The sequence below is a fragment of the Chiloscyllium plagiosum genome, unplaced genomic scaffold (genome assembly GCF_037043375.1).
Source record: "Chiloscyllium plagiosum isolate Xiang-an unplaced genomic scaffold, Cpla_swu_hap1 HiC_scaffold_35, whole genome shotgun sequence".
NCBI lineage: Eukaryota > Metazoa > Chordata > Chondrichthyes > Orectolobiformes > Hemiscylliidae > Chiloscyllium > Chiloscyllium plagiosum.
In genome coordinates this window covers 23,981,487-23,998,001 of record NW_028270173.1, presented here as the reverse complement: position 1 = coordinate 23,998,001, position 16,515 = coordinate 23,981,487, and the positions used below count along the sequence as shown (strand labels likewise).

The following is a 16,515-nucleotide window of genomic DNA, read 5'->3' as shown; positions in this document are numbered from 1 at the left end:
AGCACCAAGGATCCATTTGGGTACATTGCACTAGGAATCAGTTTTGTGGTGATAGGGGGTGTGGATTATGGTGACAAGGAATGTGATGGGTCCAATTTAGTATCTAGCGGCAACTACCAACGTTTGGCCTACTCCAAAGGGGTCATTAGTGTAAACAGTGTGATAAACCTGAGTGTATGTTGTCAAAATCGCTGCGTACCTTGTGGTAATGAGCAGCCTCGTGACCACTTAAGAGTGCATGCCCTTAATTTTATCATGCCAGCTAATTACCCTGCCCACCCAACTCAGTATGGAGCTAGGCAATGCCATAGAGGAATTAAATGAAAACAAAAAAACAAACATGTGAGGTTACCATTGGCCTCCTGGTTTTCCCACTTGTACATAACCAGGGCAGAACCCTGCCTATTTACTATCAAACTATTTCCCTGGTCAAACTTCATCTTCACAATCTCACAAGCAGCTGTCCCAAATTGAGCTGCACTTACAAAACTGAGGATATTTAACTGGGGGCACTCCACTTCTGACCTGTTTTATTCCCTGTTCACACATGTGCATAGTACTGAATACCGTCAACATTTTCTTGACGGTACCAGCCAGTTTTTCACAAAATATAGTACATTTGGCCCCCTCCACTTTAATGCTAAACAAGAAAGTGAAATGGTATTGAAGGAAGGGTGAATAGCAGCAGGGGCTTCCTGTGAAGTATTAGAAATGAAAGCTGTCCAATTGTGACATAACTTATGGGGAGGGAGCAAGATAATCTGTAGCAGTTTGCTCAGATGAGGTTTGACCAGGGCTGTCCTAACACGACAAGACTGAATTGCTGGCGCTTCTCCCCTCAGTGTCATTTGTTGATCTTTGAGGTGATGATTTTCTGTACCTGAACGTCGATTATCCGTTGCTTGGCATCAATGGCCTCCTGCATGTTGGCGTGGTCTTTCCTCAACTCGTCTTCCACCACCATTAGCCTGTAGGCAGAGTCAAAGGGCAGGACGTTTCAATGATTAGGAAAAGGTGTGGGTGGTGGGGGAGGAGAAATCACTGACATTTACACTAATTTCATGTTTGAACCTTTTGTGTTAAAGTGTATTTGTAAGGAAAATAAATCCTAAGAGTTGGGCCTCATTTGGAGTAATATGACCAATTCTGGGCTTGACAAGGCTGAGGTTTTGGCGAATGATCTGAGGAGAGTTGCTGCAATTGATACCAAAGATCAAGAATTTCAGTTACCTGGAAATGAGACTGAAAAAAAGGAAACAAAAAAGGAACCCTATCCCAGTCTGTTCTCCGGATAGCAGAGAAGGTAAAGGAAAGATTTAACACAAGGCATTCATAATCATAAGGGTTTTGATAGTTTATGCTTTAATCACTCTATTTTCATTGATCAGTAACCAAAGGACACAAGGACACAGTAATTGGCAAAAATAGCAGAGGAGTGCTGATGAGAATTGTATGCAATTAGTTTTCAATGATCTACATTACGTTGTCTGAAAAGAAAGTCAATTTAATAATAACTTGCAAAAGTGAATTGAACATATGACTGAAACAAAAAATATTGCAGTGTTATATGGAAATGGTGTGGCTATGGGACGAGCTGGACAGTTTTAAGAGACAGCACGTGACAGATTGAATAGACTCCTGTGCTATAATTCCCTGGCATAATTCAGCTAATTCTCATCTGTACCAGTCCGATATCTTTCCTAAACAGTTGTGCCCAGAATAACACCACTCTGCAGCTAAGGCCAATCAGCTGTTCACATGGATTTAGGACCTGGTAAATAGTGCCAGGTTTGAAATGAGCATTGCAAAGGGAGATGACTGGATAATTTAAGATCAGGCCTCAGATGAGCTAGCGTTGGAATTCTGAAGGATTGAAGACTACTAAAATAGGAAAGCTGCTGAGGAGCTTACATAGCTGAGGCCCTGGTGAAGAATAAGTTTAGGAGTACAGTAGATGGTGGTGCACTCAGCTTAGATCTCTCAAATAAGAATGCAAAAAGGAGGCATAATGAAAGAATGAATTACTGGTGTCCATTCCCATGTATGACTTTATGTATTAGAAACTACTTGAAGCCTCAGACATTCCTTCACTGATCTTCAATTCATGGTTGACAGGTCAGTCATATTTGCCTCTGGTTCAACCAAAAATTCAAGGTTAATGCTTCCTTGTGTTTTTGCTGTGTTTCAGATGAGATGTTAAACTATAGCTCTCTCATTTTGTTCCCTCCGTTTGAAGTGAAAGGTTCATGATACTGTTTTGAAGATGAGTGGTGGAGAAAGTGTGCCTGATGTTCTGTTCAATATTTGTTTGTTGACCAACATCACTAAAACATGAGCTTGTCGTAAATGCTATTGGTGGGAGTTTGCTGTGCGCTACATTATTGCACTTCAAACACTTAATTGACTGTGAAGCACTTTGGACATCCTGAGGTTTTGCATGGCAGTATGTGCAATCTAAAATATATTTTTAGAATCCGTTGCAATTACTTACTTTTCAGAATCATGAATGCCATCTGTCATTCAACTGCTTGGATTGCTAAGTATCTGTAGGCCTCAGTGAATGCTTTCCTTTCCTCAAAACATCCTGTTTTCCCACGCAGTTTGGCACCATCTACCAACATATGTCCTCCTTGTATGATAGAATGGCTTTAAGAAGTGGTTTTATAATACCCTAGGGTGTGTGGCTGCTGTGGTATTCAGCTCATTCTATATCATTGCAACAGCAAACAAACCATACTTACATGAAATTCACAATGTATGTCACTCTGTGTCTTGTAAAAGCCTGCAGAGGCTCAGTAATGTGTAATGGAAACAAAATAATGCATTTTTAAACTCCCTTACTTGGCCTCAGCACATTCAAAATGCTTTACAATCAATCAAGTACATTTGGAGGAAAGTGACTGTTGTAATGTAGGAAATACAGCAGTTAATTTGCACACAGCAAAATCCTACAAACAGCAATGTGTTAATGACCAGATAATCTGTTTATGGTAGTCGTGGTTATGGGGTAATTAAAATCCAGAACACTTTGGAAGACTCCATGGGTCTTTGAAATATTGTCATGGGCTCACATGAGAACAGAGGTAACGTCAGCTTAACTACAGTTTGATGATTTAAATTCTCAGTTTTTCTCAAATACTGAAATGAAAAGTGATAAGTACTTTTGTTGTAAAAATCCAACTCATTCATTTTAAGGAATGAAACCTACCATTCTTAACTAATCTGATCTGTTTGTAACTCTGGCCTCATGCCAAGGCACTTGACTCCTAACAACTGATTGAAACGCCTCAGTGGCCAAGCTACTCATTCGTAGTTTTTAAAAAAAAGGCCCATAGCACCATGTGAAAGACAGCTAGCATAAGAGCATATATCTAAAGATGTATGTCCTTGGTAGCAATACCCACATCCTAAGAATTAATTGTAAAAGTTAAACAAATGTGATATGCTGGCAGAAAATAAAGCACCTTAGAAATCTGGCCTGATTCCTGGGCCTCTTGAAGCTAATAATCTAATAAACAATCAAAGTTAACATTGACTATTCCCAAATTAACACTATTCTGGAGTGCTGCATTGTCAAAGCTGTTGTCTTTTAGCTGTGATGCTGAGTGAAGGCACCCTCTGCTCTCAGGTGAACATAATGGAATCCATGCCATTTCTCTAAAGAGAAATAAATTTTTATCAGTTCTCCAGACCTTTTGATTTTTCAGGCAAATTTACTTTTAATGATATTGGTTATTGTATTGCTGTTTCTGGGAGTATGTCATGCACACACTGGTTGCTCCATTTCTTCTATTACAACAATAATTACGTTCAGAGATACCTGGTCATAACATGCCACGGGATATTAGAGGTTGTGAAAGGTGATGTATAAATATATGCCTCTTTTAAATGTACATCACATGAATATAAGATTCACTTGAGAGAGGAGAAAATTGAGATGGTGTATTCTTACAGGCGTCAAGGTGAAGGACTGATTAAGCTGTTTTTAGCTGTGATTTGTTGAGAGAAGAGTGAAACACCTTGGTAACAGATTTTGAATCCAACTAAATAACTGAGCAGCCAAAACATTTAACAACCAATCTGCAGGTCCATGCATTACTCCCATTGCTATCCAAACAGCATGCCTTTGAATCGATTCTGAGCAGGTACGATGGAAAAATGAGGGAACTAGAGGATGGATAGAATTCTTTTCATGGGTGGAATTTCCTGATAGGATTAGTCTTGCCTATAGTGTTGGATTGTGGGAAAAATTGTGGGACTAATTCTTCACAATTTTCCATTTACTGACATTAACGGATGGAAAACTGTAGACAGTGGACCTGCTGGATGAAAAAGTTGGGTGCAAGAATGGTGTCTTGGAAAATGTCACACATTGTTGCTGTGTTGGTATAACTGAAATCCCTTGACCCTCTAGTCATAATCGTAGCTAGAGAAACTTGTGATGATGTTGCCTCTTTAACAAGGTTGTCTTACCCTTTTTTTTTCAAGAGGAGTCATAAAGGAAGAGGTGTCAATATGTGTGAACTGGCTAAATTAATAATGGCTAATAGATACTGCCCAAGTCAACAATCAGGAGGAGGCCTTTAGGTTTTTTTTTAAAGTACAGTTGTATGATGAAAGTTGAGTGGCTAGTTCTCCCAGCTCAGGTTTTTTTTCCCCTAGTTTGGTTTAGTTGAAGCTACTGGTTGAAGAAAGCTGTTGGGGGGGGAAAAAGGTTCTCTGATTCAACAGAGGTTTTCTGGCGCTCTCTCAAAATAGCACTTGGCAATAATGTTAATAAAGTATTATTTTGTTCATTTTTCAATGCAAAGTAGTTAATGTGAATATATTAAGGACACTACAGTGTGTGGGATCTCCTGGATGCCAATTTGGACCGGGGCAAACATGTCTGCAATAAATGTTTGAAATTCCTGCAGCTTTGGCTCACGGAAGGCTGAACTACCGACTGTGACTCATCTTGAGGGACCATTCCCTGGATTCACTGTGCCAGGAAGCAGTCACACCTCTTACGAAAGTGTCTTCTGATTTGGTCAATGACAAGAGAAACAGTTGACTGAGAGTGAGACAGGTAAAGCAACCCAAAGGGCACCTTTTGCTATTGTCCAACAGTTTGGGGAATTTTTTCTTTAGCTTGTGGATTAGGGCGGGAGCTTGCAGAGTTGATGAGCTAACTGACTGGCGATATGGTGCAGGAAGCCATTCAAGTGGGAAGTAAAAAAAAATGTTGTTAAGAAACAACATAGTCTGAGGGATGAATAACATTCTATGCAATTAATGAGAGTCCAGATCACTTCTATTCCTATCCAATACCAGGGTTTAGGATATCTGCTTGTTGATGGAGATGAACTTGTGGGAGGAGGATGATCCAGTCCTATGGTCTATATAGGTACCAACAATACAGGCAGAACAAGATAGAGGTTATGCATCCTAAGTATGAGGAGGTAGGCACCAAATTAAGAAGTAGAACCTCTAAAATCATCATCTCTGGATTATTACCTAGACTACTTTCAAAATGGCACAGGTAAAGGTAATTATAGCACCAGTAATAAGGAAAGAGAAATCTGTACCAGTGAGACAATCTCCATCCAAATTGTTTGGTACTCCTACACACTACATATCTTGTGAAGTAGACAAGATTTTAAGCTCTATAGTAAAGGCAAGTAATGAAATTTGGGATGATTTGGTAAATCAAAAGAATAGAGACAAAGCAAAAGAGAAAGGTATTAAAACAGGAAATGATAAACAGAACTTGGCAGAATAAGATCGGGATTGCAAACGTTAGAGTGAACAGATAAGCCTAGAAGTTATAAAAGAATAAAAGGATAAAACTAAAGACTGTTTGAACATGTGGCATTTCAAACATAATAGATTAACTGATAGCACAAATAGAAATAAATATTTATGATTTGGCAGTCATTACAGAGACATGGCTGCAGGGTGAGAGATTGGAATGCGAATATTAAAGAGTACAGGACATTTAAAACAGGAAGCTGGGAAAAGGTGGAGGGATGTATCTAATATTTTAACAATAATATTAGCATCATAAAGGTAATATAAGTTCAGCAAACAAGTCTGTGGAAACTGGGTAGAACCACATGGCAGGGTGCACTTAAAGTAAGAAATAATGCGTGCTCATTAGAAAGGCACGGTGAATATGTGGGAGATTTTAATCTACATATGAACTGGAAAAGATAGACGGGCAAAGGTAGCTGAAGGGTTCATCGAATGTTTTGGGATGGTTTCTTAGAATTGCAAGTTCAGGGCCCAACCAGAGAGCAAGCTATGCTCAACCTGATAACGGTGCAACTTGTGATAGGGTTAATTAATGATCTCATAGTGAAGGTACTCTAGTAGCAGTGTGCAATCTGATTAAAATTCATTCATTTGATGGAAAGTGGGATGGGTCTAGACTTAAAATCTTAAATTAAGGTCTATTTAAATATCCATGAAGGTATGCATGAAAACAGTGCTGGCAAAGTCATAAAGAAAATGAAACATATGTAAGCTTTAGAAATCTGAAGACAGAGAGCTCTTGAAAAATACAAAGATAGCAGGAAAGAACTAAAAAAGGAATTAAGAAGACTAAAAGGGGCTGTGAAATGTCTTTGGCAAATAGGATTAAAGACAACCTGAATTGATTTTATACATACATTTTGTGGGTGGCACGGTGGCACAGTGGTTAGCACTGCTGCCTCGCAGCGCCAGAGACCCGGGTTCAATTCCCGCCTCAGGCAACTGACTGTGTGGAGTTTGCACGTTCTCCCTGTGTCTGCGTGGGTTTCCTCCGGGTGCTCTGGTTTCCTCCCACAATCCAAAGATGTGCAGGTCAGGTGAATTGGCCATGCTAAATTGCCTGTAGTGTTAGGTAAGGGGCAAATGTAGGGGTATGGGTGGGTTGCGCTTCGGCGGGTCGGTGTAGACTTGGGCCGAAGGGCCTGTTTCCACACTGTAATGTAATCTTAAAAAAATATATAAGGAGCAAGAGGGTAGCTAGAGAAAGGGTAGGTTCACGCAAGGACAAAGGAGGGAATTTATACATTAACCTGGAGCAAGTGGGTAAGGTCCTTCATGAATATTTTGCATTGGTATTCACAAAGGAAAAGCTTATGGTGGATGTTGAGGCTCAGGAGGAGAAGGTTCATATTCTCAGACATGTCAATATAAAAATGATGTTTGATGTTTTTAAAAAGCATTAGGTAGACAAGTCTCCAGGACCTGATCTATCCCAGAATGCTGAAGGAGACAGATGAGGAAAATGTTGTGGCCTTGTATGAAATCTTTGTATCTTTATTCACAGAAGAGGTCCCAGAGGATAGGAGAATAGTCAGTGTTGCTGTTTTGTTTCAGAAGGGCAACAGATATAATCCGGGAAATTACAGACCAGTGACCATTAAGTCAGTGGTATGAAAGTTACTGGAGAAGATTCTCGGCATAGGATTTACTCACATTTGGAAAACATGGACTTATTGGCGATAGGCAGTATGGTTTTGTGCAGTATGGAAGGTCGCATCTCACAAATTTGATTGAGTTTTTGGAGGAAGTAACAATAGACAATAGGTGCAGGAGTAGGCCATTCATCCCTTCGAGCCAATATGATCATTCCTAATCAGTATCCTGTTCCTGCCTTATCTCCATAACCCTTGATTCTACTATCTTTGAGAGCTCTATCCAACTCTCTCTTAAATGAATCCAGAGACTGGGCCTCCACTGCCCTCTGGGGCAGAGCATTCCACACAGCCACCACTCTCTGGGTGAAGAAGTTTTTCCTGAGCTCTGTCCTAAATGGTCTACCCCATATTTTTAAGCTGTGTCCTCTGGTTCGGCACTCACCCATCAGTGGAAATATGTTTCCTACTGCCAGAGTGTCCAATCCTTTCATAATCTTATACGTCTCAATCAGATCCCCCCTCAGTCTTCGAAACTCAAGGGTATACAAGCCCAGTCGCTTCAGTCTTTCAATGTAAGGTAATCCTGCCATTCCAGGAATTGACCTCGTGAATCTACGCAGCACTCCTTCAATAGCCAGAATGTCTTTTCTCAAATTTGGAGACCAGAACTGCACACAGTACTCCAGGTGTGGTCTCACCAGGGCCCTGTACAGCTGCAGAAGCACCTCTTTGCTTCTATACTCAATTCCTCTTGTTATGAAGACCAGCATACTATTAGCCGCCTTCACTACCTGCTGTACCTGTATGCTTGCCTTCATTGACTGGTGTACAAGAACACCCAGATCTCTCTGTACTGCCCCTTTACATAAATTGATTCCATTGAGGTAGTAGTCTGCCTTCCTGTTCTTGCCACAAGTGGATAACCATACATTTATCCACATTAAACTGCATCTGCCATGCATCTGCCCACTCACTTAATTTATCCAGGTCACCCTGTAATCTCCTAACATCCTCATCACATTTCACCCTGCCACCCAGCTTTGTATCATCAGCAAATTTGCTAATGTTATTGTTGATACCATCTTCTATATCATTAACATATATTGTAAAAAAGCTGCGGTCCCAGCACGGATCCCTGCGGTACCCCACTGGTCACTGCCTGCCATTCCGAAATGGAGCCGTTTATCACTACCCTTTGTTTCCTATTAGCCAAACAATTTTCAATCCAATATAGTACTTTGCCCCCAATACCATGCGCTCTAATTTTACTCACTAACCTCCTGTGTGTGTAACAAAGATGATTGATGAAGATCGGATGGTAGATGTTTATATGGACTTTAGCAAGGCCTTTGACAAGGTCCCAGTTGGCAGGCTGACACAAAAGATGAAGTCACTAGGGATCCGCTGTGAGCTGGTAATATGAATACAAAACTGTCTTAGAGAAGAGAGTTTAAGTGGAAGGGTGTTTTTCTGACTGAAGCTCTTTGACTCGAGATGATCCAGAGGATCAGTGCTGGAACCCCTGTTGTTAATGTGTAATATATAAATATAATTTGGAAGAGAACACACAGAATAGGCAGACAATACAAAGATTGGTGGAAGTGTGGACAGTGAAGAGGATTGCCAGAGGATATAGCAGGATATAAATATACTAGATATTTGGGTCGAGAAATGGCAGATGGACTTTAATCTGGACAAAGTGATGCATTTTGGAAGAGCAAGTACAGTATACAGTAAATGGCAGAACCTTTATTAGCATCAACTAGGCATGCAGGCCCACAGTTCCTTGAAAGCGGTAATATAAGTGGAGTAGATAATAAAAAAAAGGCAGATGACATGCTTGTCTTCATTGGTTGGGGCATAGAGTATAAAAATTGGCAAGTAAGTTGTAGCTGAACAGAAGTTTAGTTAGGCTACATTAGGAATATTGTGCACAGTTCTGGTAGCCACACTACTAGAAGAACTTGGAGGCTTGGGAGATGATATAGAAATGGTTAACCAGAATGTTTTGTGGTTTGGTGAGTATTAGTAGTGAGGAGAGATTAGATAAACTTGCTGTGTTTTCACTTGAATGTCGAAGGATGAGGGGAGACTTGATAGAAGTTTACAAAATTATGGCAGATGTGAATAGAATGGATAGTTGGAATTTTTTTCCCCCAAGCATAGAAATGCAAATTAATATGGGACATAGGTTTAAGCTAAAAGGTGATGATAAGTTTAAAAGAGATGAGGCAACATTTTTTGAGAGTAGTAAGTGACTGGAATGTGCTGCCAAAAGAGGTGGTGGAGATGGATATGGTGGATGGCAGTGTTTAAGAGACATCTTGACAGATATGAATAGACAGCGAATTGTGGACCCTTACTGAATAGAGGAGAAAGATTTTTAAGTTTAGAAAAGCATAATGTGTCAGCAGTCTTGATGGCCTAAAGGGCCTGTTCCTGTTATTTGTCCTAAAGGGAATTAGCAAATTAGGTTCAAGAATAGGTCAGAAGAGATGCAGTGGCAGACATTTAAGTGGATATTTCAGAATACACACTATATTGTAATAAGTTGGAAAAATTTCAAAGGACAGACCCGTCGTCAGTGGTTGACTAGAAAAGTTAAAAAAATCATATTAGCTTTTTTTAAAAAAGTAAATAATTGTGTAAAACAGGTGACAAGCCAGAGGATTAGACAGACTATTTAAAAAAAAAAGCTAAATGACAAAAAACTTAATGTGTGAATAATTAGGGCAAGATAAATAGAAAAAATTCTATCAATACGTTAAAGAGTTAACAATTAACCCTGGAGAATAAATAATGGAAAATAAGACGCATCACTTTAGAGGATACAAGTAACTTTCCAGAGGCAAGTATAAATCAGGAAATGAAAGATTAGATTCCCTACAGTGTGGAAACAGGCCCTTCGGCCCAACATGTCCACACCAACCCTCCGAAGAGCAACCTACCTAGACCCATTCCCCTACCCAATGGTTTTTTTTTACCCCTGACTAATGCACCTAACACCACGGGCAATTTAGCACGGCCAATTCACCTAACCTGCACATCTTGTGACTGTGGGAGGAAACTGGAGAACCCGGAGGAAACCCATGCAGACACGGGGAGAACATGCAAACTCCACACAGACAGTTGCCCAAGGCAACTGTGAGACAGCAGTGCTAACCACTGAGCCACTGTGCTGCCCTAAGGGAAGAAGGAAATCAGGAAAATTTATCATGAAGTAAATTTATTGATTAAATTGTTGCTGACAAGTAACTGATAGAATTCATCCCAGGGTCTTAAAGGAAGTAACGACTGAGAAAGTGGATGTATTGCTTTTATTTTCCAAATCTCACTTAATTTGGGGAAGATCCCAATGGATTGGAAAATAGCAAATTACCAAAGAGGGAGACAGAAAGCAGGAAATCATAAACAGCTTAACATCAGACATGAGGAAAATGTTAAAAAGCTATTTTCAAAGAAGTTATAGCAAAGCGCGTAGGTTCAAGGTAATCAAATAGGACCCAGCATAGTTTTGAGGAGAGGAAATAATTTTTTACCCATCACTTTGAGTTCTTTGACAAAGTAACATGCTGTGTGTAAAGAGGAACTGGTGGATGTACTAAGATCTTCAAAACCCATTCAATGAACTGCCACATTTTAAAGATTATTGTGGAAAATAAAAGTTCTTTTTTTTGGGATGGCATATTGGCATGAATAGAAGATTAACTGGCTAACCAGAAGCAGAGAGCAGACATAAATAGAGTACAAGAGTAGGGAGGTGATTTTAAATGTGGACAAGACATAGACCTCAGCTGGGACTACTGTGTATAGTGTGGGCACCATTTTATAGGAAAGGTGAGAGGTCATTGGAGACATTGCAGAAATGACTTGCAAGAAACTTCAGTTATGAATATAGATTGTGGAAATTGGACTGTGTTCCTTGGAGAGAAGAAGGCTGAGAGGAGATTTGAAAGAAGTTTTCAAAATCATGATACAGTAGATAGAAGCTTTTCCTGCTTATAAAAGGAAAAAAAATATAGAATTAAAGTGATGTGCAAAATAAAGCAAGTTTGATATAAGAAAAATCTTTTTCACATGGCAGGTAGTAAATTGCACTGCCTGGAAATGTGGTAAAAACAGGTGCAATTGAGATGATTATTTGGATCAAAATTTTGTCCAAGGATATGGGAGAAAAAGCAAGAGGTTGGCACTAAGTAACAGAATTAGTGCAGACAAGTTGGGTCAAATGGTTGCTTTCTAAGCAATAACAATTCTGTGATTGGGTTTTTTTAAGATGTGCAAGGTATGCTGAATGCTATGCACATGGATCACTGCTGGGAGATCAATGGTTGATATAAATAATTTGTATGATTAGTATGTGGGCAAAGAATATAATGTGGGAAAATGTGAAGTTTTCCATTTTAGCAGGAAGAGTAAAGAAAAACATATTTAAAGGGTGAGAAACTGGATAGTCCTGAGATACTGAGAAATCTGCATGTTCAGGTGCATGAATCTCAAAGGCTAGCGTCTAGGTATAATAAGTATTTGGGAAAGCTAATAGAATATTGTTTGTTGTAAGGGGAATTCATAACAAAATTAGGGAGGTTATGCTTCAGTTATACAGGGTACTGCTGAAATCACGTCAGGAATACTGTGTAAAGTATTGATCACTTTACTTACAATGCATTTACATTCTTCCTAAATAGTTAAGAAAAGATTTACCAGATCAATACCTGGAATATTAATGTTGTCTTATGATAATTGGTTGGATAGGCTAGGCTTGTATCCACTGGACTTTAGAAGAGTAGGATGTGCCTTGATGGAAATATAAGATCCTAGTTGGTCTTGGCAAGTTGTGTGTGTCAAGGATGACATCTCGAACTAGGCATCAGTACTTAAAAATAAGGCATTGCTCAGTTGAAACAGAAGTGAATTTTTTTACTTTGAGGATCATGAGTCTTTGGAACTCTCTTCCTGAAACAATAGTGAAGTAGAGTCTTTAACCTGCCTCTGCCATTCAAATAGTTAACTTACGTTAAACAAGGGGGTGACAGGTTATCAGGGTTAGGTGGCAATGTGGATTTGAGGTTTCAATCAGATCAGCCATGATCTTATTAAATGACGGAATGGGCTTGAGGGGCTCCGTGGCCTACTTTCATTCCTTGTTTATACGAGGCAGGCATTAGTTTGGGCCTAATTTGTAGCAACATTGCCACCACAGCACTGCAATAGAACTAATTGGAATAGAGTAGACATGTTGTCAAGTGGTCTGAAGTCAAGTGCTCTGAAAATTCTCTCCCATACCAAATCTTGTTTCCTAAACACTCAAATGGCTACTGTGCCGGGGCATACAAAAACAGTGCTTCAAGGGCACTCTGATGCTCTCTTTGAAATACAGCAGCATTGACATTAATAATTTTGAGGAGTCTGCTAACAGTCATTCAATATGATGTGAACTTGTCCTTCAAGAAGTATCGTGCTTTGAATCTAAACGCCTGAATGATGAAGCATAATGATGGCAGAGAAGGAAAGAAAACCAGCAAATTCTGCAATCTGAATCCTATTAGCTCATGGAATGTTCTACCCAAAGTGTCAAAAGATCTGCGGGCCAAAATCATCCTATTTAATCAGTTGAAGACCCAGAACAGGGACTCGTGACTCTAAATAAATGGCATCCTCTAATCAAAGGTAGCTAACTAGGAAGATGACAGTCTAATTGATCAGGAAACCTATTGATGGCCTCCTCTTTCTTAACTAGATTAACTGCAACATAAAGAATTGTTTCCATGGCATCAAAAAAAACATGTTGACTTCTCTTTAGGAATTGCTAATTTTGAAAGTTCTTGACATCTGTTCCATAAACAGAGCCAGAGAGGGTAATGATTGATTACTGCCGCAAACACAATCTGCCCAGTATTTCAGTGGCAAAATTCCATTGTTTTCACACCTATCAATCAACTGGAGTGAAAATAAAGTATTGTGGGTGCTAGAAATATGAAATAAAAGTTGTTGAAAACCTTCAGCAGTTTAGGCAGCGCCTGTGCAGAGAAACAAAGTTATCTTTCAGCTCAATGGTCACTGGCATCCATTTATTATCAGCTCTGATTTTGTGTATGTCTCTCTTTCTACCCTTCTTAATTTCCCTATTCAGGACACAGATCTGAAATATTAATTCTGCTTTACTCTGCACAGATTTCTTTTTTTTTTAAGTCGGGTTTAAAATGTGGCATGCTTAAGAGTAAATCGCCCCTACACGTTTGCATCAAACATTCCTGGTGTAGGTATACCAGCAGGTTAGAAACGATCTCTTGAAACTGCCCTATTAAGCAACATTGATGCAGATCTATTGTGAAATGGTGTTTGTGTCAACCATGCGGATAACTATGTAAACAAGCTCAATTCCAGCATCAGAGCCTAACTTGAGAAAAGATCCTTTGGTCTCTCACCCAGTAAGTGCAGGCCCCAGTAAAATGTTGATGCATGAAGTGTGAATACAATGTTATGCACATCTCATTTATACTGTTTTTTACTTGGCATACTGACTCATCCAATTTGTGGAGGCCAGTATGGGTTGATGAGAAGATAGAACTTGTTGCCAGAGTGAGTGGTTGAGGTGGATAGTACCGATCCATTTAAGGTGAAATTAGTTGAGCTACATTGCATCAGTATTTCCCCTGCTACTACCTCCTGAGATCCACGCATGGTAGCGACTTATAGGACTGGAAGTCAATGCGTCCACTGGTGTGTGCAGAACCTCTAAGTTGCTGCATTGGTGTGCAGCTTAAATGGAACATTGTAGTTGAGTATATGGAGTACAAAAGAATTGAGGGTTACTCTGGCATTAAATGAAGAATATTTAGAGAAAGCTGGAGTGGAACATAAACATCGGTATAGACTGTTTGTTTTTAACATGTTTTTATGCGGTATATTCTATGTAATGTCCCTTGGACATGTTTGGGCAGTGTTTTCTGAGAATGATCTCTTTGGAGACTTTGTTCAGTATACACCATGCCAACTTATTTACATTCTCAGGATGCAGATGTTGCTGTCCAACCCAGTGCTACTTTCCACTCCTAGTTCTTTATAGATGCAGATGTTTACAGCATAGCAAGAGGCCATTAGGTCACTTGGGTTCATTCCACCCTTCAGGCACTCTGCCTTTATTCCTGATGAAGGGCTTTTGCCTGAAACGTCGATTTTCCTGCTCCTCGGATGCTACCTGAACTGCTGTGCTTTTCCAGCACCACTCTAATCCAAATTCATTCAGGTCAACAATGATCTGACTATATGAATCCCATCTCATTGCTGAAGAAGCTTTGGAACAAATGAATATCTAAATACTGATTAAATGTTTTGAGAGTTTCTTACTCAACTAGCCTTTCAAGAGCACGTTCTAGACTTCCACCACTGTCCAGGGAAAGATGTTTCTCCTCTGTTTTCCTCTTGGCCTTCGACCTCTTCCCTTAAATTTAGGCCCTCTGATTTTAATCTCTTGTACTAATGGAAAAAGTGCCTTCCATTCCACCCTAACAGTGCCTTCATAAGCTTGTATACCTCTATCAGGTTTCCTGTCACTTTCACTGCTCCAAGATAAACAACATTAAATGTTACTGGCCCTGAAAGTTTCCTAACCAAAACACTGGGTTGGGTCTTCACCAGTTACCTGTTGATAATGCCTTTGATCTGGTTGTCCTTCTCCTCTTGTTGCCGACGCAAACGATTCTCGCTTTCATCCAGGCGTGTTTGGTACTCTCGCAGAATTTTCCCTGTCTGCTCCTCCTGTGACATCAACCGCCGCTCATACTCCTCTAGCTTACGGTTTGACATCTGCAGTCGTTCTTTCAGGGAAAGAATCTCTTCCTCGTATTGTGTCTGTTGCCCCTGCGGAATTGGATCACAGGGGGGAATAAATGACACACAACCTGTCATATCATGGTACAGGGTGGAGTGTGTTGGGGGCTGGTGTTAGCGCATGAGTACAGATCACATGGAACCTGACTTTTTCGAAAGCGAGCTTTGAGAGCTGTGATTTTCATGTTTTGGCCATGGTCACCTGTTGGTGAAGCGTGTGCAGTTCCCTATTGTCCACTGCATTTCTTAATTATTGTCACTCAAGTTAAGACCGAACATGATTAACAAGACACAAAAAAAAACCTTATTTTGAAGAAAGTTTGACAAATAGAATAGGAAATAGCATAGCCTGGAAATGCCGCCGTCTTTTATGCCTGTGCTGAATTACATAGAAATGTAATATGGACAGGCATCCACTGACCATGTGTTAAAATATGCCTGAATGTGGGGTTGAGGTGCAAGAACACTTCTCCTGACCTCCTATCAAAGCCACTGGCTTCCATTTATGATCACCTCTTAGTGTGTGTGTCTCTTTTTTTTCCCTTGTCTATTTCTCCCCTTCATAATTTCCCTATTCTCTTTGTTCTTCCTGCTTAAAACAGGTTTTTTTTTTTAATTGTTTCACTCTCCTGTTCTTTCTCTCTTGATCACTCTCTTCATTGCTCAAGTTGATTGTCTCACCTTTTGACAATCGCTTCCCTCTCCTTATCAGCCCCCTCTAATCCAGGGGTCTCCCCTCTTTGGTTTATTCCTTTTTGATCACTGTCCTTTCCCAGTCAATTTCTCCTGCCTTCGACTTGATTTTGCTGACCTACTGGTGATGCAGTGACCTCAAATTCAAATTGTGAACTGCCTTGTGGCACCTGCCAATTAGCACAGCTCATTGTTCTAGTTTTAAGAATCCAGGTTCCAATATAGACAAATGGTGTTGGCCTGACAATTTATAGGCCTCTAAACTCTCCTCACTATTCTAACTCCACGAAACATCAACAATCTTGATCAACACAGCCACATTTTCACCTTGTCCAGCCTGCTCTCATCCATCGACTTGGAGTATTCCCGTAATTTGTACTCTTCCCGCTCTAGGTGTGAGCTTTCGATGTCCGCAGAAAGGTGTGTCATGTTGGTCACCCAGGCAACCGTGCGCTCTGAAGGGGTGACGGGGTGAAGAGTTGAGGGTGAGTGGGAAGCCTGAGGGACAAAAGCAGATGGCATTATGAATTCACTGATTTAAAAGCAGCCTCTTACATATTATACAGTGTTGGTCTTTTCTCCTGCACTGCCACGATTTTCT

The 16,515-nt window shown here is 40.1% G+C and overlaps 1 protein-coding gene across 21 annotated transcripts in view; it reads right to left on the bottom strand.

Moving 5' to 3' along the window:
- The window catches only part of LOC122541389 (ras/Rap GTPase-activating protein SynGAP-like), a 1,066,559-nt gene that overhangs the window by 184,726 nt on the left and 865,318 nt on the right, over positions 1-16,515 (bottom strand). For 19 of the 21 annotated variants that reach the window (XR_015753055.1, XR_015753056.1, XM_087979364.1 and 16 more), the window contains 3 exons: positions 16,242-16,412; positions 15,034-15,251; positions 881-968 (listed from right to left, as the gene is read on the bottom strand). Coding sequence is in view for 19 of the 21 variants with exons in the window: in XM_087979364.1 (XP_087835490.1) it covers positions 881-968; positions 15,034-15,251; positions 16,242-16,412 (477 nt within the window). In the remaining 2 variants the exon portion in view is untranslated. The remainder of the gene's footprint in view (positions 1-880; positions 969-15,033; positions 15,252-16,241; positions 16,413-16,515) is intronic. The other 2 variants (XM_087979363.1, XM_087979380.1) reach the window with 1 other exon arrangement.